General features: G+C 36.5%; 1 protein-coding gene across 3 annotated transcripts; it reads right to left on the minus strand.

Annotated features, from left to right (window-relative positions):
* LOC129726987 (serine-threonine kinase receptor-associated protein) lies at positions 1-24,894 on the minus strand. 3 transcript variants are annotated; one of them, XM_055684319.1, is made up of 3 exons: positions 24,400-24,894; positions 545-1,210; positions 1-460 (listed from the first exon to the last, which is right to left on the minus strand). In XM_055684319.1, exons 1-3 carry the CDS (start codon positions 24,512-24,514, stop codon positions 255-257), a joined length of 987 nt encoding a protein of 328 aa, XP_055540294.1. In that variant the 5' UTR covers positions 24,515-24,894; the 3' UTR covers positions 1-254. The 3 variants fall into 3 exon arrangements, with proteins under 3 accessions (XP_055540294.1, XP_055540295.1, XP_055540296.1); XM_055684320.1 differs by lacking the exon at positions 24,400-24,894 and adding an exon at positions 24,098-24,224; XM_055684321.1 differs by lacking the exon at positions 24,400-24,894 and adding an exon at positions 23,798-23,947.

Raw genomic sequence — 24,894 nt, forward strand, 5'->3', positions numbered from 1 at the left:
TTTTGTTTACAAGTTTATTAATTAAACGGTCGAAATTAATAAGTTACTAATATTTACGCATTAGGCCCTTAAAAGAGTGCCAAGCAATGAGTTCACTATCTAGACCTTCTTGCAAAAAACACTCGATCGCGGTGGTTTTGTCAGGATGAAATGTTCTAATAATACAAGTATGTTAAAGAATAATTACAACCGAGTTTTTTTCACCATCAAAAATCCGAAAAGGAATTGTGTTCTGCTGTGAATGCTTTTTCAACCTAGTTTGCAGCCACTTCGCGGGTTGCTGATGAGTTCACTGAATTATTGAGATCTGTTGGCTCAGTGCATTTCCAGAGACCATAGGTTTTACCAACGGTAGTTTGCCATAGTCGTAGCGTACCGTCTTCTGACCCACTGGCATATAGCTCCCCGTCTGGACTAAAGCTAACGGCATGTACGGGTCCAAAATGTCCTTTAAACGACTCTGCAGAAAAAAGTGAAGTAGACAAAAGCACATTTTATTTATAAGCAATGAAATATGAAATAATTATTATTCGATAATAGTTACCAATTTCATTTCCAGTTATGTAATCAAATTTGTACATTTTGAAGTCTTCTCCTCCACACACGAAGATTTGCTTATCTGGATGCAAACTTGCTGAACTAACTTTAGTTGGAACCATGATTTCCTTCATTTTTTTCAGTGTTTCTGTTTCAAAGAAGGCAACATTAGAACCATAGGTAACTGTTAATATATTTCCATCGCGCGACAGTTCTAGGCTGTTTGGGTGTGCGTTAAATTCAACCCGCATAGTTTCTTGACCTGAAGCACGATCCCAAAGACGCATTGTTTTGTCATCCGCGCAGCTAATCACATATTTGTCATTACGAGCAAACATTGCTCGTTTGATAGTACCAGCGTGTCCAGAGTAAGATTCTACAGGTGTACCTGAGGCGTTCAAATCAAACACTCTTACTAATTTCTCATTGCTACCAGTTACCAAGCATTGACTATTGCTATCAAATGCCACAGTCTTCACAATATGGTTATGTTGCAAGCTGTGGACTTCTTCTCCAGTTACCGCATTCCAAATCTTTCCTGTAAAATCGGCAGCTCCAGATGCAGCGAGCGTTGCATTATTATTAAGAGCGACTCCCCACACGGCACCCTTATGGCCTTCAAACGTACCAACCCAATCTCCTGTGTCGCCAAGACGCAGCATTGGTTTTCCATCTAAAAATAACAAGAATATTCGATTTACTCGTAAGCAGTATTAATTAAAACCTATTTAAGTATTAGCGCGTTAAGTTAAACTTGTGTCTAACTCCACGATTATGAAGATTTCTAGGGTTAAAAATATTCTCGGCGCCAGCTAGGATTAAACCCATACAATTTGGGTTGGGCCATTCCACAACCACCGAAATATATAAAAGGATTGGGGGCTCGAGCCCACAGCATTTTTTTTGGCTTTTATATCTAGCTAGGGTTGTTCCCAGAACATAGAACTTGTGTTCTTGATTAACCTTATCAGCCCACTAAGTCTGTTGTGAAAATCTTTAAGGTAAACTTCTACTGTGTAGATACAAAGATCTCACTTATTGAGCTCAAAAACTTTTAGCAACCGCAGTTTCGGATCAACTGAACTATAAGAGTTTTCCACAGGGTGGCCATCGAGACGGGAAAAGCGGGAGATCCGGAAAAAACTGGAATTCCCTGAACATTACAAGCCGGGGTGAGATTGTGACACGTGACACGTTGGAGCGAGGTTTCTCCGTGAACAAGGAATGCCGTGAACAAGGAGTAGTTATGAATCTGGAAGAGGAAAGACTTGTATTGTAGCACAGCGCTTGGTGTACGATACGGTACAGGATACCGGTGGAGAAGACGGAATTGATATCACCAAATCGTTGATCCATTACGCTCACATTTCACAAAGCTGATATGTTGAATTGTTGAAGACAAAGAAGAAGGAACAGTCAGATCAAGATGAAGAAGCCCGAAAAAAGAATGCCACGGCCTGTGCTATCAAAGAGATAGAAGCAAAATACTACAAGGTATACAGCCCTAGGGTTGAATAAATCGCGTAAATTTGTTATTGAAACTTTTTATCAATTTTAACGCTTAGCAAATTAATTAGATTAATAACTAGCATATTACAAAATTGTTAAACATTTTATCTATCCAACAACATATTGGTTATTGTTATTCATCATGTGGTTATGCTGTTATTAACGTTTGAAATCTGACGCAACATTTGCCAGTTTCATTTCCAATTTTACAGAATGCATCCCAGTATAGTAAACAAAGGCGTAGTCCCACGTCAAAAGACAAAACTTCTCACAGACACCCAGAATAAGGGTAGCATTGATAGATGAGGAGATGCGTGATCTGCTGAAGTAATGTGTTTTAAGTGTCTAGTCTAGTCTACATTAACACAGCCAGTAGATAATTGAAAGGATCCTGGAAAATGATACAATACTATATCGAACGCTTAGCCTTGGGGCTAATAGCGGGTCTCGATCAACTAGATTAGTTGAGAGAATTCGTTATCGATATTGTATTTTAGCACATTTTGCACGTGTAGGATAAGTACAACGATACACCGTGCCCCAGTGCTGAGTCGAGAAAATTTCCAGCTCGAAAAGATCCTCGACTCGATCGGGAATCGAACCCGATATCACGACCGTGTGGGAGAGCTAACCGACCGACATCGCTAACCACAGAGCCACGGGGACCTGGAAAATGATATCCACCTTTTTTAAATGATTTAGATACATTTGTTGAAGTAATGTGTTTTAAGGTGAAACAGTTTAGAAGCCACAAATGACCGATTTCGATTCACCACTTCGAATTTTCAAAGGCATAAGACTCGGTAATAGTTAATGCGTTTCCCGCAGCCATGGTCGAAACACCGAACTGTGCTGCCCGGTTGCCACTTTTGCATCGAAACACTGCACGGCGTGTATTGCAACTGCCACGGAATGTTAGTGTTGAATCGACAACACGCAGAGCGATGGCCGAACCACCGGTGGCAGTGGCTGTTTTTCATTTTCGCCACGGGTGTTTCAAACTTCGGCAAACACCGGAATCGAGGGATTTGGCTTCGTAAAAACACCGGCCGCAGCCGAGAGTTTCAACTTCGAGAAAGCATCTCGACAACACGCTCGGCTGCTTGTCCTAGCGCGGGTTGATTTGATTAGTGATGGAAAATATCGAGCAAAATCCGTTCGCTTTGGCAAGGGATTGCGAGGTCGCAAAAGCACTTGTTTACTTGTTAATTAAATGGTCATTTAGGATGAATCCTATATGGTATTTTGCAAGTGCAAGAAATAATTCGTATGCTTTGTGCCGTCAGCGATAAATCAACAACTATTGTTAGCGCCGAAATTAAACGATATTATCGATAAGAAGCGATCATCCAAATTAACGATATATATTGATAACTTTTCCATCTGTAGATTTGGCCGTGGAATTTTAACTAATTAGACTTGTTATTGAAAAAAAAATATCGTCGAAGAAACCATACCGATCGAATAAATCGTTCCACAGTGTTTTATTTTGCCGTTTTCGTGCGATTAAATAAATACAGAATCAAATGTTGATTATAACCATAATGTATGTTCGAAGATGTTTCAAGATATTCAAAAATGCATCTTTCTATGTAGGAAGATGAGTGATCAATCCACCTAAAAGTGAGACAGTAAATTTACTTTCTTATCAGATTTAGATAGATGCTTGATGTCTCCGGCAAAATTTTAGGTGATCGAAAAACAAGAAACTTGGCCGAAGACATCATGTTTCTATCGCTTACATATTATGAGCAACATAAAGTTTTCTATTAAGAGGTACTGAAAATCACAATTTTCATTATAACTTTTTTCTCAGATTTTTCCGAGTTTTTAAACCTTCTACAAAGTTATCAGTCATCCAAAAATGCATGTTTGTGCAGAACATTGTTTTTTTATCTCCCAAAATAAAAAAGTTTTTTGACATACTTCGATATTTTTGGAGATATTTTCACCTCAACCATCTCCAAATTACGCAATTTTACTCAAGTGGCAAACCCATACGATTAAATAACTATCTTAAGACTTACAATAATAGGTACAAACTTTTATATGTAAGAGTATGTAAGCAGCCTTTCCGCCTGATTTTCAAAGCTATTTGATGCCGATTTTTATATAAAAAAAAGTAAAAAATAAAACAGTTTTGAGTTTCGAAGGTAGGCACTAAACGATCTTGAGCTAATTATGCATGCACACTTTGGTGACGTTAGTGTTAAAAATAGATTAACCAAAATATGAGTTTTTTCTTATATAAATCTTCAGATATAGAGAATATCATACTAGTAAGATTTCCCGCTGCATTGGTTGCTCATTTCGTCGGATCTTGTTATCACAGAAGCACGTGAGTGGCCAAAAGTGGAAATTAAAACTTTTTCTTTGCTCGTCCCTTTTGAAATCGGGTAAGAAGAATAAATGGAATTTGAAAAAAAGCTACTATTTTCATCCACGCTTACATTACTGAAAAAAAAAATTTAAATTTAAAAATTTAAAATTATTTCAAACATATTCACCATTTTTTTACCCTTACCAAAGCATGCATGCAAGTTGAACTAAAGATCATTTAGTGCCACCTTCCAAACTCAAAACTCTTAATTACAAAATTTTTGTATATAAAAAGCGGCATCAAATAGCTTTGAAAAACAGGCAGAAAGGCTGCTTACATACTGTTACATACAAAAGTTTGTGCCTTTTATTGAAAGTCTTAAGATAGTTATTTTATCGTACGGATTTGCCACTTGCGTAAAATTGCGTAATTTGGAGATGACTGAGGTGAAAATATCCCCAAAAATATCGAAGTATGTCAAAAAACTTTTTTATTTTGGGAGATATAAAATAACAATGTTCTGCATAAACATGCATTTTTGGATGACTGATAACTTTGGAGAAGGTTTGAAAATTCGAAAAAATCTGAGAAAAAAGTTATAATGAAAATTGTGATTTTCAGTACCTCTTCATAGAAAACTTTATATTGCTCGTAATAGAGATATAAACATAATATCTTCGGCAAAGTTTCTTGTTTTAAGATCACCTAAAATTCTGCCGAAGACACCAAGCGTCTATCTCTATCTGATAAAAAAGTATATTTTCTATCTCATTTTTTGGGTGGATTGATCACTCATCTTCCTACATCGCAAGATGCATTTTTAATATCTTAAAACATCTCCGAACATACATTATGGCTATAATCAACATTTGAATCTCTATTTATTTAAACGCACGAAAACGGCAAAATAAAACACTGTGGCTCTTGAATATTTTTGCTATTTGGTTATCGTGCACATTTATACAAATATACATACAAATGTTTTATTTATTGCATGGGAGAAATGTAATTTAGTAGCAGGAAAACTAATTGATGGTCGATTGTACACATCAGAACTAACAATTCATGTTAAAGCATTGGTGGTTGAACGTTTTACCGATTTTTATTCATATTTGAATATTCGAACTTCACGTTGATTGGCTGCTCACCTTGTTTTGATCTGAAGCCAATCTAATAGCTGTTATAACCCTTATTTATTCGCTTAGTTTTGACCCAGTATTTACCTGCGGTGCTATCAAAAGCGCCCGTGAAATTTATCAGTATCAGCCCACTTTCGCATAAACTTAGTTCGTAAACAACTACCTGGAATCTTTTTCTTACTTACGGCGTGAATCGCAGTGTCGCTTTTTTCCTGGGTAGATCAATAGAATAATGAAATTCGCCATTATAAAAATTTACACGCAAACAACTCCATAGGCTATGGCCGTGGACATTCTGGCGCGGCCTGCACTGCAGAGGCAGCTTGTCCTGCCGCAGGTTAATGTAGAGCTTTTTTTTTATAGGGGGGGAGTTTGTAATGATTTATTTATGTACTGAAATATCTATTCAGAATTAGTATTGTGTGTTCTGCCACAAATGGTGACATTTCAACACTATTATATATATTTGTACGCTTTTTAGTATTATTGAATGTTATTAGCTTTCGCAGTTAAGATAATGTAATTGTAGGAAAATTATTAAACCTAGTTGTCAAGAAAAAAAAGGAATAAAAGGAATAAAACGAAACTTAAAATAAACTTAAAACTATCTTACAGACTATAAAGTGAGCTAATCGTTGCAATTGAGGATTGCAACGATTTTTGTCGGAATTTGTTGATAATTTGGCTTGACATATTTTCTAATGTTTCTACATTAGTGAGCCTATGTAGCTCGTTCGTGCTAAACCAGGGAGGACGCTTCAAAATCATTTTCAAAAGTTTATTCTGAATCCTTTGAAGTGTCTTCTTCCTGGTTGCACAACAACTTGTCCAGATGGGAACTGCATATAACATTGCTGGTCTAAATATTTGTTTGTAAATTAACAGTTTATTCTTGAGACTAGACTTTGTCCTGTTGATAAGAGGATATAAACATTTGATATACTTTTGCACTTTGACTGGATATTTTCAATAAGCTCCTTGAAAGTAAGATTCTTATCATAAATTAGCCCTAAGTATTTAACTTGATCAGACCAATTTAAGACCACACCGTTCATCTTAATAACGTGGTTATGGGTGGGTTTGAGAAATGAAACTTTTGGCTTATGAGGAAAAATAATTAACTGTGTTTTTGAAGCATTAGGGGAAATCTTCCATTTTTGTAAGTATGAAGAAAATATATCTAAACTTTTTTGAAGCCGACTGCATATAACATGAAGGCTTTTTCCTTTTGCGGAAATGCTTGTATCGTCACAAAACAGAGATTTCTCACAACCTGGTGGTAAATCAGGAAGATCAGCAGTAAAAATGTTATATAAGATCGGGCCCAAGATACTCCCCCGAGGCACACCAGCTCTAACAGGCAATCTATTAGATTTACCATTTAGATAGTTAACCTGGAGAGTGCGGTCAGTTAAATAACTTTGTATCATTTTTGTGAGGTAAAGCGGAAAACTGAAATTTGACATTTTAGCTATTAAACCTTAAGCCAAACACTGTCGAATGCCTTTTCTATATCTAGAAGAGCAGCTCTAGTCGAATAGCCTTCAGATTTATTAGTTCGAATCATATTTGTTACTCTAAGTAACTGATGAGTAGTGGAATGCCCATGGCGAAAACCAAACTGCTCATTTGCAAAAATTGAGTTCTCATTAATATGTGTTAACATTCTATTAAGAATTATTCTTTCAAAAAGTTTGCTAATAGAGGAAAGTAAACTAATTGGTCGATAACTTGATGCCTCAGCTGGATTCTTTTCGGGTTTTGAAATTGGAGTGACTTTGGCATTTTCCCATTTCGTAGGAAAATGTGCTAGTGCAAAGCATCTGTTAAAAATTTTAATGCAGTTTAATGCAGTTGCAATACACGCCGTGTCGTGTTTCAGATATGCCACTCAGTGTAGAGCGTGGTTTGGACATGGCTGGTTTCCTGTGGAAACGCTATTTTATGTTTGCTTCACAACAGCAAACATAAAATGGCGTTTTAACAGGTGACGCATTACCTTTATTGAGTATTGTGACTTTGAAAATTCGAAGTGGTGGCCATTTGTGGCTTCGGCACAGTTTCACCTTAAGTGTTGTAAAAATTTGATTGGCATGGTTAAAATGAAGTTTGTTTTGCAAGAAATGTGAAACATAATGCTTTTTTTTATATTGATTCCTATATGATTAGGGTAAAAAAGGGTTCCTTCAAACTTAATTTGGCCTAGGAGTCCCCGGTAATGAGTATTACCGCGTAGGAAATGGAATAATTACACCGCGACAATACATCCAACATTAAGAAAGCCGAGTGAATGAATTACCAAAAAAAAAAACAACATAAAGTAACATTACTGCCGCTCATAGCAAGTCCCATTTGCGTTTTGATGCTGATGAGAAAACAGCAATTAAAAATCGTAACCTTTTAGGTGAAATTTTGCGCTCAAATGCTTTTTCAATCAAGACCATCAACGGAATTTAGTACTGCAATGACAATCTAGCACTTTTACATCATGAAACTTTCATACACACCGAAATTTGATTAAAATTTGTTGAAAATCGTAAGCTGGGACTCACATGCGATTACTTTTACGGTACGTAGCCAGAATGATAGCAAGTCAGTCCCATAGCCAGCTACGACCGGTGATGAAAAACCAACTAGGCTGCAAATCGATGGCGGTGCTATAGCTTGCGTTTGGAATGAATCCATCGCTGGTCAATATATAAATAACCTTCTCTCATGCTTCATTAAACAAGTTTTTTGTGAGAAGCATAACACAATGTACCAACTGCGCCGCTCAAAATAAAATTAGATTTTGGTTTTACATTTGATACTACTGATAAATTCGAAATCAGTTTAGGTGTAGGAACTTGTTATAAATTTTCCTGAGAGCGGTCACACGTTCGTGACGGCGGACAGCTTCCACGTAGCAAAGGAAGCAAATATGAAAGAACACCTATAGCTTAGGAAAATATTTGCTCCTTTAAAAAACAGCTAGGTAGCGTACCGAAGTATTTGATATGACTGGCAAATTCTTCAAAACGAAATTCACGACAATAATTGAACAATTCTTGCCCACGTCTCTACATAAAATACGGATAAAATACGAAAAGTAGTATTTACTAAAGAATGCTTCAACTAACAATACAGTGACACACCTAAAGCGTTCACTGTCAACTAACAACAGCTGGAAGAAGCTACTGGTAGAAACTTTGTCTTGAAGAAAACATTGTACTATCAGCTAGAGCCACACGATGTAGACCGCGTAAAATTCAATCAAACCTCCCATCAAATATCACTTGGTACATCCAATTCTAATCCTGAAGACCATAAAATGTGGTAAATATCATATTTTTCATAATCATGATTGGCTGTGGGGTTAAATTGCGAAGATTTTTGCAATGGGACCGACTTGCGATCACTTTTGCTATGGGACAAACCGACTTGCTATTTTTTTCATAGTTTCTCAGAACGAAGTATTCAAAAATGTTTGTTTTATCGAAAGTAGATATAAAAAGAAATTGATTTCATAAATAAACTCAAAATTGACAAAAATGCAATTGGGACGGACTTGCCATGAGCGGCAGATTAGCATGCATATAAATATCATAGATAATTGCACACGTTAGTCAAATCCGATAATCATTGCCCCAAGCAACACATAAATAAAGGCACAATGTGTGGTGTCGCACATTTTGGCAGATGCACAAAGAGTACTCAGTCGTATTATTTGGTGCGAAAGAAATGCAAAAGAGCGAAAGGGGAAAAGAGAACACAAAAGAAATATCGGGAGTGGCACACACGGTTTGATGGCAAATGTGTTGTGAACAAATTTGTGTGGCTCTATCTGCACTGAGGTGAATTCCAGTCCTGCCCTTGAGAGAACTTCTATACGTTACTCACACCAGTTTTATTATAATAGGGACTTTTCATGTTAGACAGAGAGTCAACAGGGATACTGTAGAATTCAGATTGAAGGAAGGGTACGTGGTGGGGAGCCTGAGAATAAACCCATGCTAGAGTCCTTTGACAACCAAATGGCCTGATTCTACTAAGATTCCTTACCGCTTACCAAAGCGGACTCTGTAACCTTACGGCTACGGAGCGCCCCTTCAATACCATGCTTTTCTTTTTAACCCTGGAAAGATAACGCTAAACACGGATTTTGCTCTAGAGCTCAAACTGGAAAAAATTATGAAATTACACCTTGTGAGAATGGGTTTCTGAAAATTTTGGTGCCAAAAGCAAAAAAAGTTGCCCTAAAGAGATTAAAGCTTTCTACCCACTGCTGTGATTTTTGGTGCCCCTAGTGAATGCAGAAGTGCGTCAAAAGGCAACTGAGTTATTGCTCGCCGGGTTCGTTTGCTCACGAGAAATTTATTTAAGTCTCTGAAAAAGTGAACATGGCTAGGGGCACAAAAATTCACAGGAATGGTTAATAAGCTATAATTTCTGATTTTTTTAGTTTGAGCTCCAGGGCAAAACCAGTGTTCACCAGTGTAATACATACGCTTCTTTATCGTTGATCGTTATTGATCTTTCTACTCAGTTCGATTATACGCCGGATTACATTTTTACCAGGGTGACGAAAATGTTGAAAATTCAAGACGGAATTCTAACGGAGATGCAGTTTTCACATGTTAGAGAAGTTTTGTAAATTTTTCGATTATTTTTAATAGAATAGTAAAAACACACATAAAAAATTCAGTATTTTTCAGGGAAACTTTCGATTTGTTACATTCGGGGACATTGTACATACTGAGACACAGCATTCCGAACAATTGAGAATAGGGAAAATACTAATTGGGACATAAAATACAATGCTTAGACACATCTCCAATCTCTGTTATCAGTTTAGTGCGTTATAAGCTAATAGTAACAAACAGCGCATATAAGTGTGAACGAACAGTGATTCTAAAACATCTCAAAGTTCTCTGGAGTGCACAGACTCAAGTTTTGTGTCGCAGAAGTATAAAAACATCAGTAATTGTAACCTGAAAATATTTACACGTTAGCTTCAAATGGTTTGTTTTAGTTTTAGCCTATAACATACGTTTTTTTTCGTACATATCCCATTACCATACATCTTTTCAATTTGAAACTGCAACGTTGAATTAAAAAAACCTAAATAATAACAAAATGTCTCATCCACCACATGGTCTTTCAAATAGACACTGAATGAATTCTTCATTAGTTTTAAGTGCTTCCGTCCAAAAACAAACGTGACAATCAAAACTCAAACACAATATACCTATGTCGGAAAAATCGACTCCAAATGTTCTAACCGAACTATAAAAGATGTTCAAATTGGACTAAAAGGATCCCTCTGCTGCAAATAGACGGCTACCATGGACACAATTTGCATTAAAAAAAAAACATTTTAAAGGTAATTATCATACTTTGCACGAGGTGCCTGAACATTCAATAATTTGTTTTGCTCTACAGGTATTTCAATATCATCTAGTCTAGTAGAAAACGAATATTAAAAAAAAGAGAAAAATATTTGTGATTCACGACTAGTGAATCTATGTGTGCTTTTGTAATAATTGGATGGATACCACAAGAAGCATAAATATCATCAGGAAGGTACCGCAATGTTCGCGAATGATTGCAAAACGCAAACTAATAACGAGGTCCGTACACCTAGTACCTTATTTCCTTGAACACGAAGAAATGGATCCAGTTTCGCTTTTATTCAGGAAATAGAATCTTACGTCCCGATCAAAAAGGTATAATAAGAACGAATAATAAAATGCCACACGGCGTAACCTGCTGGCATTGAAAATCAATTTCAAGGTGATGGAATATCAAACAGCAAAACACTATACTGCCCGTCTGTTTCCTACTGCCGAGTACGGCTACATAAGGGAGCGCATGTACCGTTGTGTTGCCTGTACAAGCAGTCGCGCAGTGAGTGTCTCGCGTAGCGTGTGTAAGATTAGTGAGACAGTGTCTAGATCAGTATGGGATATCTATTGGAGAGCTTCCGGGTACTGGGGAAAAGAAAAAAATGCTGCTGCTGATTTATTCTTTGCGAAGTCTACTCGTAGAGTTTTACTAATCTGTATAACCGTACATATCAGGAATCAACTAACGCTAACGACTGCCTGTAGATAATAATAGGCTGAATTATATTTAGCTTAGTTTCCAACGGTTGTATATTCGCATCTTGTTTCACCAGTTTAACGGTCAAATTTTGAATGAATCCTTCAAAACAATTATTATACCATAACACACTTTGAATAATATTCCGTTTTCATATGATACAACTAGAGCGGAATCTAAGCTATGCTTGCACTTATAATGAGAGCAATTTCTAATGAATAGTCGTTTTTCGAGTTCCGAAAAATGTACACGAACTACGGATGCTAATGGCTTAAATAAATGTTTGCACATGAATGATTTTAAATTATTGTGATCCACCTTAACTTACTTACTTTCCTGGTAAAACATCCCTCAAGATTTCACCTACGTCGCAATCCACTTCAACTATAATTTTTTCATCTGAAGCAGCGAAAAGTTTCTTCTCTCCGGATAGTCGAATCACGAAAAATTACTCAAATTTGCAATCAACTAATTATTATTATTATAATTATATTTACTAAAATTTGCAATCAACGAATTATTAATTATTTATATAATTATAATTATATAAATAATTAAATATATATATATATATATATATATATATATATATATATATATATATATATATATATATATATATATATATATATATATATATATATATATATATATATATATATATATATATATATATATATATATATATATATATATATATATATATATATATATATATATATATATATAGAATTATTTTATTTTGTTATTTTACTTGCATGATGGTTTACCACTGCAGAAATTATAACTTTTTGCCAAAAGTTTTGGAATAATGAAGCTTTCTGATCGAAAATTTTGTCCAAATCTTTTCAAATCATTAGAATACAAATATTTCTAACAATTTTGGAATTGATTCTTTTAAACTCAACCTCAAATAAAAAATGTATCTTTATTTCTTCATCCTGGACTTTCCCTTGAAAGTTTTGTTATAATTTTAATTTTCTTTGAAAAAAAACTTGTTTTCCAGTGTACTTTTTTTTGCAAAGGTTTTTGTTTTTCTGTACAACCAAAGGTTTCTAAGACCTGCAATGTTTTGAATAATATGTATGCTCAAATGATTACGCCCTTCTAGAAAGATACTTTTGAGTATGAAAAAGTTGTTCACTCGCGGAAAATACTCAGTTTGTTAAGTCAAATACGTTACCTATTTTCGGATCATTTGGCATAGAAAACGGCATCTGTGGGGCTAATGCGGTCTCGATCAACTAGATTAGTTGAGAGAATTCGTTATTTTTATTGTTTTCGGTACATTTTGCGTGTTGTAGGATAAGTACAACGATACACCGTGCCCCAGTGCTGAGTCGAAAAAATTTCCAGCTCGAAAAGATCCTCGACCTGATCGGGGATCGAACCCGATATCACGACCGTGTGGGAGAGCTAGCCGATCGACATCGCTAACCACAGAACCACGGGGATTATCTTTATTCTTTTTCAAGTTATGGAGAAATATTTATGCTTCATATAGTGTTAAACTTTACACCCAACGCAAACGGGGAACATTTTATTACTTTAGGGCAATTTTTTATTACTTATTGTGTCTTATGACTGCGCATTATACACAAAAAGTAATAACCGAAAGGTAACAAAAATTATGACGGGCACACGCTTGTATGTGTTTCTGCAGGAGAACATACAGCCAAGCACCGCAAATGCGTTAGCAAGACTTCACTCGCTGCATTTGTATTGATGCAACGATTAGGTTCATTTTTGTCGCCTTCATCCACACATAATCAGAATCTCAACCGTCAACCTCAAATGTCTAATTAGAAACACTTTCGTTTCGTCCCCCAGTGTTTACTTGAAATGAAAATATGTAATACTGTCTGACCAGGGTTGCCGAAGTTGCGAATATTGTTCTGGATGGGTACAAGTTTTGTATTTTCAAACAGGTGCAAATGAGTTTCCATGAACCAATGAGTATGTGTTTTAGATAGCTTGCAAGAAAGCGAATGTTTTTGTTTTTCTCTAACGCAGTGTACAGATCGTGATGTCATTTCAAGACGCATTTCAAGTCTTTGAAATCATCAACGTTTGCATACTCTATGACGGGGAAAATGCTGCTTGGCAGCTCTTGTCATATTCTTTCCCTACTCCGTATGCATACAACGAGCGAACTAATACACGCACACCGGATGAATTGTAACTTCTAACACGTGCAACATATGCGACGGTGTGTGATTTTTTTTGACTTGAGATGGAAAGGGAGCAATTTTCGACAGAAAAAATCCTGCATGTGGTTGAAACGACCATTATTAGATAGTCGTACTCCCGTAACATGTGCTAAATATATGACAGTATGTGTTGTTACTTGACTGGGGAAGAATTTTATTGCCTTTTAAGTAATAGGGTTATTACCTGAAAGGCAATTTTGCGCTATTGCTTTTAAAGTAATAAGGAAAAGTTTTGCGTGTAGGCAATAATTTCTATATATCTATGGAAAAAACAACTAAACACACACACACAAATAAACATATCTCGTAGCGCTTTTTTAAAACCTTGGTGATCTTCTAAGAGATACTTGAAAAGACGGGATATTCATTAGACTAATTCCGGAGCCTACAGCGCCACCTACTAAATCGAGAAGTTGCTCAATCATTTTAAAAACTAATCAAAAACATACAAATATAATTTAACAATTTTGTCGCTACCTTGGATTTTAAAATATCGCATGAAGTCATCCCGGTTCAGAAATACCCATATTGGACGTACGATAAAAAATCACACTCATTTTTGTTTGCCTCGTAGGGATCAACGGTTAATATAAAAAATGTTCTTAATAACATTGTTTCTATTCTGAATGCTTATACGAACACCTGATGAACCTTGTATATGTTTCAACTTTTCATTTTTGATGTAACTTAAATCAGAAATGCTCTTAGCAGTGGCGCCTGGTACGGAATGACTGGTTACACCCCCCTCCGAAAACGGATTCAAAATCTATTGTTATTCAAAAAATACAAATTTTTTTAAATATTCTGATATAGGGTATGGAACATATTCTAAGCAGCTTTAGGAACCGCCTATGTATTCAGACGAAATACTCGAAATGTGTTGGGTGAAATTTAAACAGTAGTATATCAATCTGTTCTTTATCGTTTTCTCTGTCAGAATTTGTTTTCAGATTGTAAAACTAAGTTAGCAAACTTTAACAACAAACAATTAAAGTTACCAATGAGGGGCACTATTCCAATCACCCCGAACCTATTTTAAGCAGTTTCCATCTGTTTTGCAGGCGTTTTTCTGCAGCACCCGGAGTGGATCCTGAATGGCTGCAATATAGACAGATTTCTTTGCGTCTGACGTTAAAGTTACCTATCAAATTGGCCGTAGAGGCGAATACCGCTTATTAGCCGACTCAATAAAGGGTCGTGATCGTCTTGTTCAGTATTTAACTGACAAGATTAGAATTTTTTACCTACGACACCAAGAACGCCAAGCCGTTCAAGGTTTTCTTGAAAGGTCTCACCAACGATCAAACCGTTGATGAGATCAAAATTACTTTGACAGAATTATTTGGCATGGCCCCTATCCAAAAAATTCTTATGTTTGTGAGGTATAGAAGGGGGCCAAGGGCCGGGTCACTGGTGTTATGAGGCACCATTCATGCTATACCAGTGATGAGAGGATTGGCATCACAGCCTCAGTAACCAGCTGGTCAATTAAATTCTGTGTAATTAACTAGAATAACCCTGGGCAAGTTGTAAAAATACTGTATTGTTAGGGTAGCATCTTGGCAAGACCCCTGAGTTATAACTAGTCAATTAACTGCCGAAGGATAAGGAAAGGCAAGGATCTCTGAAGGTTAATAGGTGTGTGTAAGTGTGAGTGCGTGAGTGTGTAAATGTATGTATGTGTAAATGTATGTCTGTTTGTTTGTTGAGTTTACTATGCTGAAAAATAATGATGATAATAATAAAAATAATGATAATACCAATAATAATCGTAACAATTGAAATAACAACAATAATCAAAATAAAAACAGAACATAAAAATAACAACATATTCTAATCAATTGACAAAAACAAACATGATAAAATAATACTTAGCTTTGAAAACGAAGAACTGTGGTTCCTTGATCAAATTTCGCTGTGTTGGTGAATTCAACACATATCTAGACACCTAAACTCGAAGTTTCATTATGAAACTCGGAATAAAATCGTGAAAGTTATTAAAAAAAAAAAAAGGAAAAGTGAAAAGAATGTATATATGAACGATGTAGTCTATAAAGAAACCACGTACACGTTTACTAAATAATACTACATACAACAATACAACTTTGCACATGGAACTAACAGTAAAAAGTGAAGAATTTAAGTTCACGTTTAACTACAGTCCATCCATGAATGCATAAGAGTCACACTGCCAGAAAAAATTAAAAGCATTAATTCATTTTATCTAATAAGTAACGAAGTATCATGTGGGACTGTAATGCATTCATGGATATAGACAAGAAAAGAGCTTGCACTAAGTGGTCTGGTCCACGTGTGAGAAAAATTCTTTAGTGTTGATATTGTTAAGAAACTTTCTCACATAGGAGAATGCCGAGATCAGAGTAGGAAAGACTACAACATAGGTATCTGACATAGGTATCTCCCTTAGCTCCCATCCGCCACCCGGGAGCACGCGCCCTTGGGCTGTCAAAACTCTCATACAATAGCTTTGTGACTCCATCTTAGGATTCCGTAAAGCTATAGGAACCCGAGATAGGAGCTCAACCAACAAGCCCAGGGCCCCTATCCAAAAAATTCTTATGAAACAAAAACCACGAGGTGATAACAGTCAGAGAACTGGAGTTTCCCTTGTGAACTATTTAATTCATATTAACCGCAGTGAGGTTAACAACTTAATTTTTTTTTTGAAAAATCACATGTTTTATATAATGTGCGTGTAAAGTGGGAAATTTATAGGAAGTTTGGCTGAGGTGAAAAGCATATCACCCAATGCCGTACTTGCCAATGATATGGCCATGGATCTAATTTCTGTAACATGGACCAAAAACGCCTTTATTGTGGAAGCTCTCACAAAAAGGACACATGTCCTGTGGAAGAGAGTAAAAATTTTCGGTGCGCCAATTGTAACGGCAACCATATGTCGGCCCTGTCCGTTTAGCCATTGTTAAGGCAAGGTAAACAAAATTTGATTTCCCAAACAAAACAAACTTTAGATCATAATTCTTCAAGCCTCGCTGTACCAGCCAATTTTTCTACTCCTTTGCATACCCGTTTCACGTATGCACAGGTAACAGGTAGTTCGGACATTATTTCACCTAATGTTGGTAGTTTTAAAATGACCGTTAGTATGGGAGGTAAACAAAACACGGTAGAAAATAAAAATACATTGATTAGCTCAGCTAATATTGCTACCGAAAATAATTTTTTTAATGTCAACTGCTTGGGGCCTATTACGGCCGGTAAACTTTCTTTTCTGCAACGTTCGATCTTATGAACGCCATGTTGCAGGCAAATTCGATGTTTGGAGCAATTCAAATTGGAACAAATTTGTTTCTAATTTAAAATTTAGCAATGATTTTAAATAAAACAATCAAAATTTTAAATTGGAATGCTCGCTCATTGAAGGCCAATGAGAATGAGCTTTTTGATTTTTTTACAGTAAATAATGTGCACATTGCAATTACAGTGATCACCCGATTATATCAATACCCGACTTTATCGGCCCCCGATTTTATCACCTTTTTCACCCGATTTTATCATCATATAACATTTCATGAAAAAAAGTCAGTATGAACCGATTTAATCCCACCACAATTCTAGAAAATCTATAACACCCACCACAATTATTGATCTCCCACAATTACAGATCACTTTTGTGTCTGATGTTATTTAACTCAGGTAAAATAACGATTTGAAAGCATATAACATTTTGGCAGTAAAATATGCCATATTTGCTAGCTTTGAACACAGAATACATCGTTCTTTCCCTAGACTTATGTGTTTTTCATAAGCGTAGAATATTGTCTTCGAGAATCTATCAAAATATTTGTTGGTTTTCTCAATCAGCGTAAGTAGCACGCTTACATTCCTAAGGTTTCTATGTGATATAATCGCTAATTCTCGTGCGAAAAATGACTCATACACAAAGATCAATAATAACTCATACACAAAGATCAGTAATAACAAGTTATTTTCTAAGTGTTTCATAATAGGGACCGAGACAAGATAGTTTTTTACAATTATGGATCACTCCGATTCAAATGTGATTTTCACCATTTAAAACACCCTCTCAACTTCTATTAAGCTCTAAACGGAAGCTAAACAATGCTGAGTCTTTGAAAAATATTTCCAAGGCACGAGGGACATGAAAGCTACGTAAAGCGGCAAACTGTTATGATGTACGATGTAGAATGGTTCATTGCTACCTTCGGAAGCGACAGACGTGGACTCTCGATCTTACTGCAACCTCAAAAGCCACATAAAATGCGACCAGGCCGTGTGAGATCTTCAATACGATTTTAAACATGTTATTTCCTAATATTACATAATTTGAATAAGGTTTATTGAATGAATTCGTTGCCAAAAGCTGTTTTTATTATGCTGATCCATAATATGATACAAATTGTTTCATAATTAGAACCGCTTTCAAAAGTGATCCGTGATTGTGTATTTGCTGAGTTATAAAATATATATAGTTTCTGAGAAATATTTACAAAACATCGAAAGAAATATTGAATCAAGTGAAAAATTACATATTTCTGTAACTAAAAACATTTATAGATTACTTATAAACAATAAAATTGGCCACAAATGATTTTTCGAATTCATACATCTTCTTAAGTGATCCTTAATCGTGGGGAGACTGTACAGGTATCGTTAAAAATAGTTTCAGACACGGCGCTCATGTTGACAATGTTTCCAAGAAATCCCACTCCACTATAAATGCGAGTATTTCGCGTAAACACCAATTGAGAAAGTGTTGGTATTTTTTTTAGATCTTGTTCCGAAATCTCGTTGAAGTATATCGAGAACTCTCGAACAAATTTTCACAATTGTTGTTTACCCGCCAGAACAACTTTTTGACGCCTTTCCTACGAGCGATGAGTTCTTGTTAAAATTAGTCCAAACATTCCTTCGTCGCCACCTGTGCTTTCAACGTTCGAGAAGCTATAGGAGTCGTTTCGCCGGGTTTCTTGAATCTGCTGCGTTTTTCGGTAGATACTTCAAGCTCGAAGCATTTAGATGCCGTACGTCTCAAGGACTCATCCACCAATTTTTGGTGATTTGCTTCTGAGAACAGTTCTAGGGTTTTCAGCTCTACAGCAACTCTGTACATAATAATCCCTCTCTCCTACGAATAAATTTGAATTACAATCGCACTTATTATGAATGAGCCCTTGTATTAATATTCTCCGTTGGATCACAAAGAAGTTAGGTTAGATGGTTTTGGCGTGACATTTGTCATTTCTCTTGTCTAAAGCATTTCCTAAACTTAACCCGCCAAAACAATAAAGACCTAGGACTTAATGACCATTAAGAAATAAAAAAAAGACTTTTTCGGTTTACATGAGGTCGTCTATCAAACTTCTTGATACTGTTGAAAAACAATAATGAACATAAAATGCCGTTTAGCGTGTTGGAGGTTTTATTATATTTATTTGTTACGTGTAAGCGTTTGTATGAATGACTCACCGGAATTATGTTAAACAAGCTCTTTCGTGTTTTTTTTTTTTTCAAGAAGGACATGTTCAGTACCAGTGCTGATAAGTCATTTTCCCCAGCAAAATTCTTCGAAAACTACAGCCAATCATTTTCAATTTTCACTTCCAATGTTCGCAGCATTCTTTCAGATACACTAGATTTTCGTCCTAGTAACGTGCTGTTATACTCAGATGAAATAGATCGCGCGCATCGTTCATGGTTACGGAATAAAATTTGACGACAAATCCAACCAAATGATCTTCACTTCAAAGCGAAAAAGAATAACAAACAGTCCACTCAACCAAAATGAACCTCACCGAAACACTTTTTCACTGACAATGACCGATGCCTTGACAATCTTCGTTAACTGATAAACTGATTTTGTTGTCTTGCTTCCATCGCATGGAATATAAATCCGACTACGACCATGAGATGGATCGGAAGACAACTAGGAATAGCCTACTAGGAATCTTTGGTTCAAAATCTGCTGAATATAAAAAAAACGAACTACAAGTACACGTAACCGATTTATATAAAATTTTACATGGTCGTTCATAGTATAAAAAGGATAAAATGCTGGTTATTCAAAGTTGCATACGAGGTTGCATAAGAAATTCGCATCTCTCTTTGAAAACATGACGATTTTTTGAATTTTTTTCTTTTGTCGACAGAACTTAGTCCTGAATGTAGACAGTACCTTTTATAGAATAACTCAAGAACTTTCATTACACGTATTCAAAAAATGTGGCGTGTTAGAAATGATCGAAAATTATTTTTATAACATGTTTTTGGCCATCATTTGAACCTGTCTTTTAATATTTTCAAACAAAAATCAAAACGCTTCCCTAAAAGTCGTCCCTCGAAAACTTTTTTTTATAAATCAAATAAATTTTCAGTAAAAAGTATGCATATTTAGTAGTCTCCATAATAAAAGGCTAGAGAAAAACCTTCTACAAAGTTGCTTAATTTTTACATTATTGAAAGTTAGGATGACCAACATTTTCGCCTTTACCTTTTTTATTTGGAGCAAGTATAAAAAAAAATTTCGGCCTCATTTTTAAGGGCCCATTAGATTTTTTTGTCTTTATTAAACAGGGTTTCAGCTTCAAGCTGGTTCGCCCACTAGATTCTGTTTATGGAGAAAATTTTAAAAATGTTTTTATATTTGAATTGAAGTTTAATTTGAATTTTGTCTGTCCTGTATTACTATTTGAAGACTAAACAACAATAAATATGCAAATAATTTTTACATTTAAAAGTCCATATGTGGTCCATATGTGGATGTGGTCCCCGTGGTTCTGGGTTAGCGATGTAGGTCGGCTAGCCTTCCACATAGTTCTGATGTCGGGTTCGATTCCCGATCATTTCGAGGATCTACTCGAGCTGGAAATTTTCTCGACTCAGCACTGGGGCACGTTGTATCGTTGTACTTATCCTACAACATGCAAAATGTTGGGAGGGGGGCAAGTTCTTCAAACTTTTAGAAGTAAAAAAAATGGTATTTTGAAAAATAGAACAAATCCTTGACATCAGAGTGGAAAATTTGATTACTCTTTGTCCAACCTCGAATCAAAATAGATGTTCTTTAGTAAAAACTCTTTAGTTTATTTGAACCTTTAGACATATCATTTTGGCGACGAGGATCTCAAGAATCCACGAACATGGCAGAAGATAGAGTTGATCAGCAGCCGCAACCGAGAATTCAAGATATAATTTTCAAGATGGCCCAACTTTTACAGCAGATGGCGGCCCAGCAGCAGCAGCCTCAGTATCAAACCCCGGAGATTTAGGAGCCCCCCTCATCGAACATCGCCGAGTTTGTCTTCGACTAAGAAAACGGAGTTACGTTCGGACGCTGGTTTAACAGCTACCAGGACCTCTTCAAGAACGTCTACTTCTCCGGAAGCTGGACACCCATTCGCACAGCCGCTATTTCAAATCCAGTCAAAGTTTCCCAAGGACTCGAAGTTTGAAGACACAGTCGAGATTCTCAATGAAATCTTCGGGCATCAAACGTCAACGTTCCGGAAGCGGTTCATGTGTCTTTTCACGACTGTTGTTAACCATCTGCCGATGAACACTCAGCAATCAAAGAGCACTCAACCGCTGTTCAATCATTGTTGACCTCAGCCAGGTTTTCACCTGGCGTAATGTGCTGAACGGGCTTTCGGCTAGCAGGTCTATAAGATCCAGCTCTTCCAAGTTCTCACGGTCTGCTCTCATGCTGCTGCAATGTTGATACCAAACTTCCACCTTTTCAACAAAATTGCCAACTTCGTAAAAAAATTACGCATTTTTCGGTTTTGCGCTTGAACTCTTCAAACGACATGCGTATCACGTTAGCGGGATGCTGCAAAGGACAACGAGTAGGCAGGTGCACTATCTATACCGAACCGTGTTTCCAGTGAGGTTACAAGAGAATCAAGGTAAGTAATTGTCACAGCTCGGTTCCAATACTCCAAGCTAGTTGATGCAGGCGGATTGGCCAGGTATTTCTGCCGCTGCAATGTCTATGGTGGATCAACTGAAAAACCTGTGCAATTCCACGCAACATTATTATTATTATTTATTGAGTTAAATCCATCCGACTAGCAGTCTTAATGAATAAGTGAGTGTATGGCTGGGAAAAGCCACCTTGAAAGTCACTGGTAGGCGATTATCAAGGCGGCATAAAAACCCAGCATCTTTTAAAAAAACAAAAACATATACAGAGATATTTCAAACATCCGATACAGATAACATAAAGTCAAAACAAACATTGCACATTAATTAACTATACTAGAAATTAAAAATAACATTTTGTCGATTATAAACCAGGGCCATCCGACGAACAGGTTCATGTTGGCCATAATTCGTGCGGTGTGCGTTGGTCTGCAGTAATCGCTGATGACGTTGTGGACGAAGAGGGCATTGCAGCTGAAGCATTGTCAAGATAGCAGGGCAGTCATAGCAACCAGTGAGGATTTTGTGCACTGTCCTGGCCAGTATGTCCTTATGACGCTCTTCAGGGGGTTTCATCCCAACCAGCAGGCAAAGGCTTTCGTATGGCGACAAATTATCAGGGTTCCTCCATGGCAATCTGCGCCAAATCCTTCGGATAAAGAGCTTTTGAATGCGCTCGATTCGCTGTATCCAAAAATCGTAGTACGGGTCCCAAACAACGCAGGCAGTTTCTAAAACTGAGCGTACCAGAGAGCAGTAGAGTGTGCGCAAAGTACCAGGATCGTGAAACTACTTTCCAATCCTAAATATTGAACCAAGTTGACGATTGGCTTTATTGATGATCGCAGAATAATGCTGCCTAAATGACATACTAGTGTTCAACAAAACCCCCAAATCAGTGACAACGTCGCTACGATGTAAATAAGTGCCAGCGATACGATAGTCAGAAAGCAACGGCTGTATTTTGCGCTGGGAGCTGATCACGGTACATTTGGGAATGCTCAGCATCATATAGTTGCGTAGGCACCAGTCGTTGAGAGAATCGAGTAACGTTTGAAGTCTACAACAATCATCATAATTCTCAACAATTTGAAATATTTAAGTATTATCAGCGTACAATAGTCGTGTGCCAGGTGGTAGAACTTTAGTTACATCATTAATGTACAAAGAGAAAAGCAGTGGCCCAAGAATGCTGCCCTGAGGAACACCAGAATTGTTGCTGAACCAAGCGGATTGCGACGTTCCCAATTTTTCCGCTATCTGTCGGTTGCGTAGATAAGAACTGAGCCATTTTACCAATCCGGTTGAAGTTCCAAGCCTGTCGCATTCTGCACAAAGTAATCCATGATCAACAAGATCAAAAGCAGCTTTCAGGTCCGTGTAGACAGCATCAACCTGAAGACCACGATCCATACCACGCAAGCAGAGTGAATTGAATTCCAACATTGGGCAAATATTTCAATCAATTATTTTTAATCTGGCGCATACTTTACACAGATGTTTCTATGGGCTAAAGATGTCGTTTTGTGCTATTAGAGTTATTGAAAACAAAATTCTGCACCAACGTCAACAACTAGGGAGGGCAACGGCCCCCCCTTGCCCCCCTCTGGCTACGCCAATGCCTCCAGGATAGCGTGCGATATTGTGTCAAAAGTCCATTCTTCGATGCTCTTTTTTAAAACTAGAAATAATTACCTTTGATTTAAACCAAAAACATTGAAAGTCGATCAACTGGTGCAAGTTGAATTTTTGAAAATAAAATATATGTAATAAAGCCCTTTTCTGATCAACGATTCTGGTCGCAGTGAGGAAGTTCATACAGGAAAAAAAAAACTCTGAGCACAATGAAGCACATCGGATGACCAGCCCACATAAGCACTGATGATGACTGTATGTCACAGTCGAAATACGTATTTGTACGGACTAAATTCAATATTTTTCTCTGAAATTTCTAGTAGAGTCTAACGAAAACTTATAATTCTTTCTTCCGATTTCTATTTAAAATGTGTTTAAACTGTATACTTTTCTACTATTAAGTTTTTCAACTAACCCGAATAAAAAAAGGTCTTTAAGCCTACCGTGATCGAATAGTAGCTAGTTTGCAGCCTTTTGATTTAGTCTTCCGTCAAACACATTTTAAAACTACACCGACAACATCCTCCATAGCAAATTTTTTTCCTATTATTTGATCACTTGCAAAACTTCAACACGAAAAAAGTTCTTAGTCTAATACCTAGATTACACACTGCTGAAAGGTGAACAAAAATTGTAAAAATCACTAACTTATATTTGCAGACACACAGCTGTCATGTAATGTGAAGTGAAACAGAAATATCTGCTAAATAAACGTAAATATAGATATTTTCAAGGAGATATACCGTCAAGGGCAACAGTATTCCATTGTACAAATGTTGTTTCCATGCTAGATTTCCGTATACTAGCTTGAAGAAGCGTTTTAACGCAGGACAAAATGAGTGAAAGAATTTTCAAGGTCCTGGCTCAATAACCTTTACGTCAAGAGGAAGTGATAGTGACTGCGATGCAAAATCATCCAGTTTCATTGTTTATTTTAACTGTAGTGTGTATAAGCTTGTCCAATGCAACATTTCGAAAAGGATGGTAAATATTTGATAGTAGTAGGTATAGCAAATTTTTGGATTTTTCTTTGTAGTACACTTACCTTTACAGGCTGAAATCAAAAAGTATCCGCAATCAGTCAAATCGCTGAAATCTAAATGTACCACAGGCCGTGTATGACCAGAGCAGGTCAAAGGGATCTGCTTCATATTTGCCATGGTTATCAATTTACTTTGTCCCGGACTGTAGTTTACTGATAGAGTACTTTTTTCAGGGCTAATAGTTTACGAAGATTTAATTCCAATTTCACAAACCAGCTGTAGTTTTGCCCTATACGATTGTCTCTAACAGTCCTAACAGTCTGGGAAAAACCGCAAAACGCACATAGACAGTTGAATTCTCACTTATCTTCAATCACTAAACTTTGTAAGTTATAAACATTAAAAAATATACTAATTTTCCTTACTTCTTTGAAGCGGACATTAAAAACAATGTGAACAGAATGAAAACTAAAACACTGCAGTCATGACTTTCGTTGACAGCAGCTCGAGAAAAGAGCAAACTCGACGCGACGCGACGACGACAAAAAGCAAACTGC

The sequence above is a fragment of the Wyeomyia smithii genome, chromosome 3 (genome assembly GCF_029784165.1).
Source record: "Wyeomyia smithii strain HCP4-BCI-WySm-NY-G18 chromosome 3, ASM2978416v1, whole genome shotgun sequence".
Lineage (NCBI taxonomy): Eukaryota > Metazoa > Arthropoda > Insecta > Diptera > Culicidae > Wyeomyia > Wyeomyia smithii.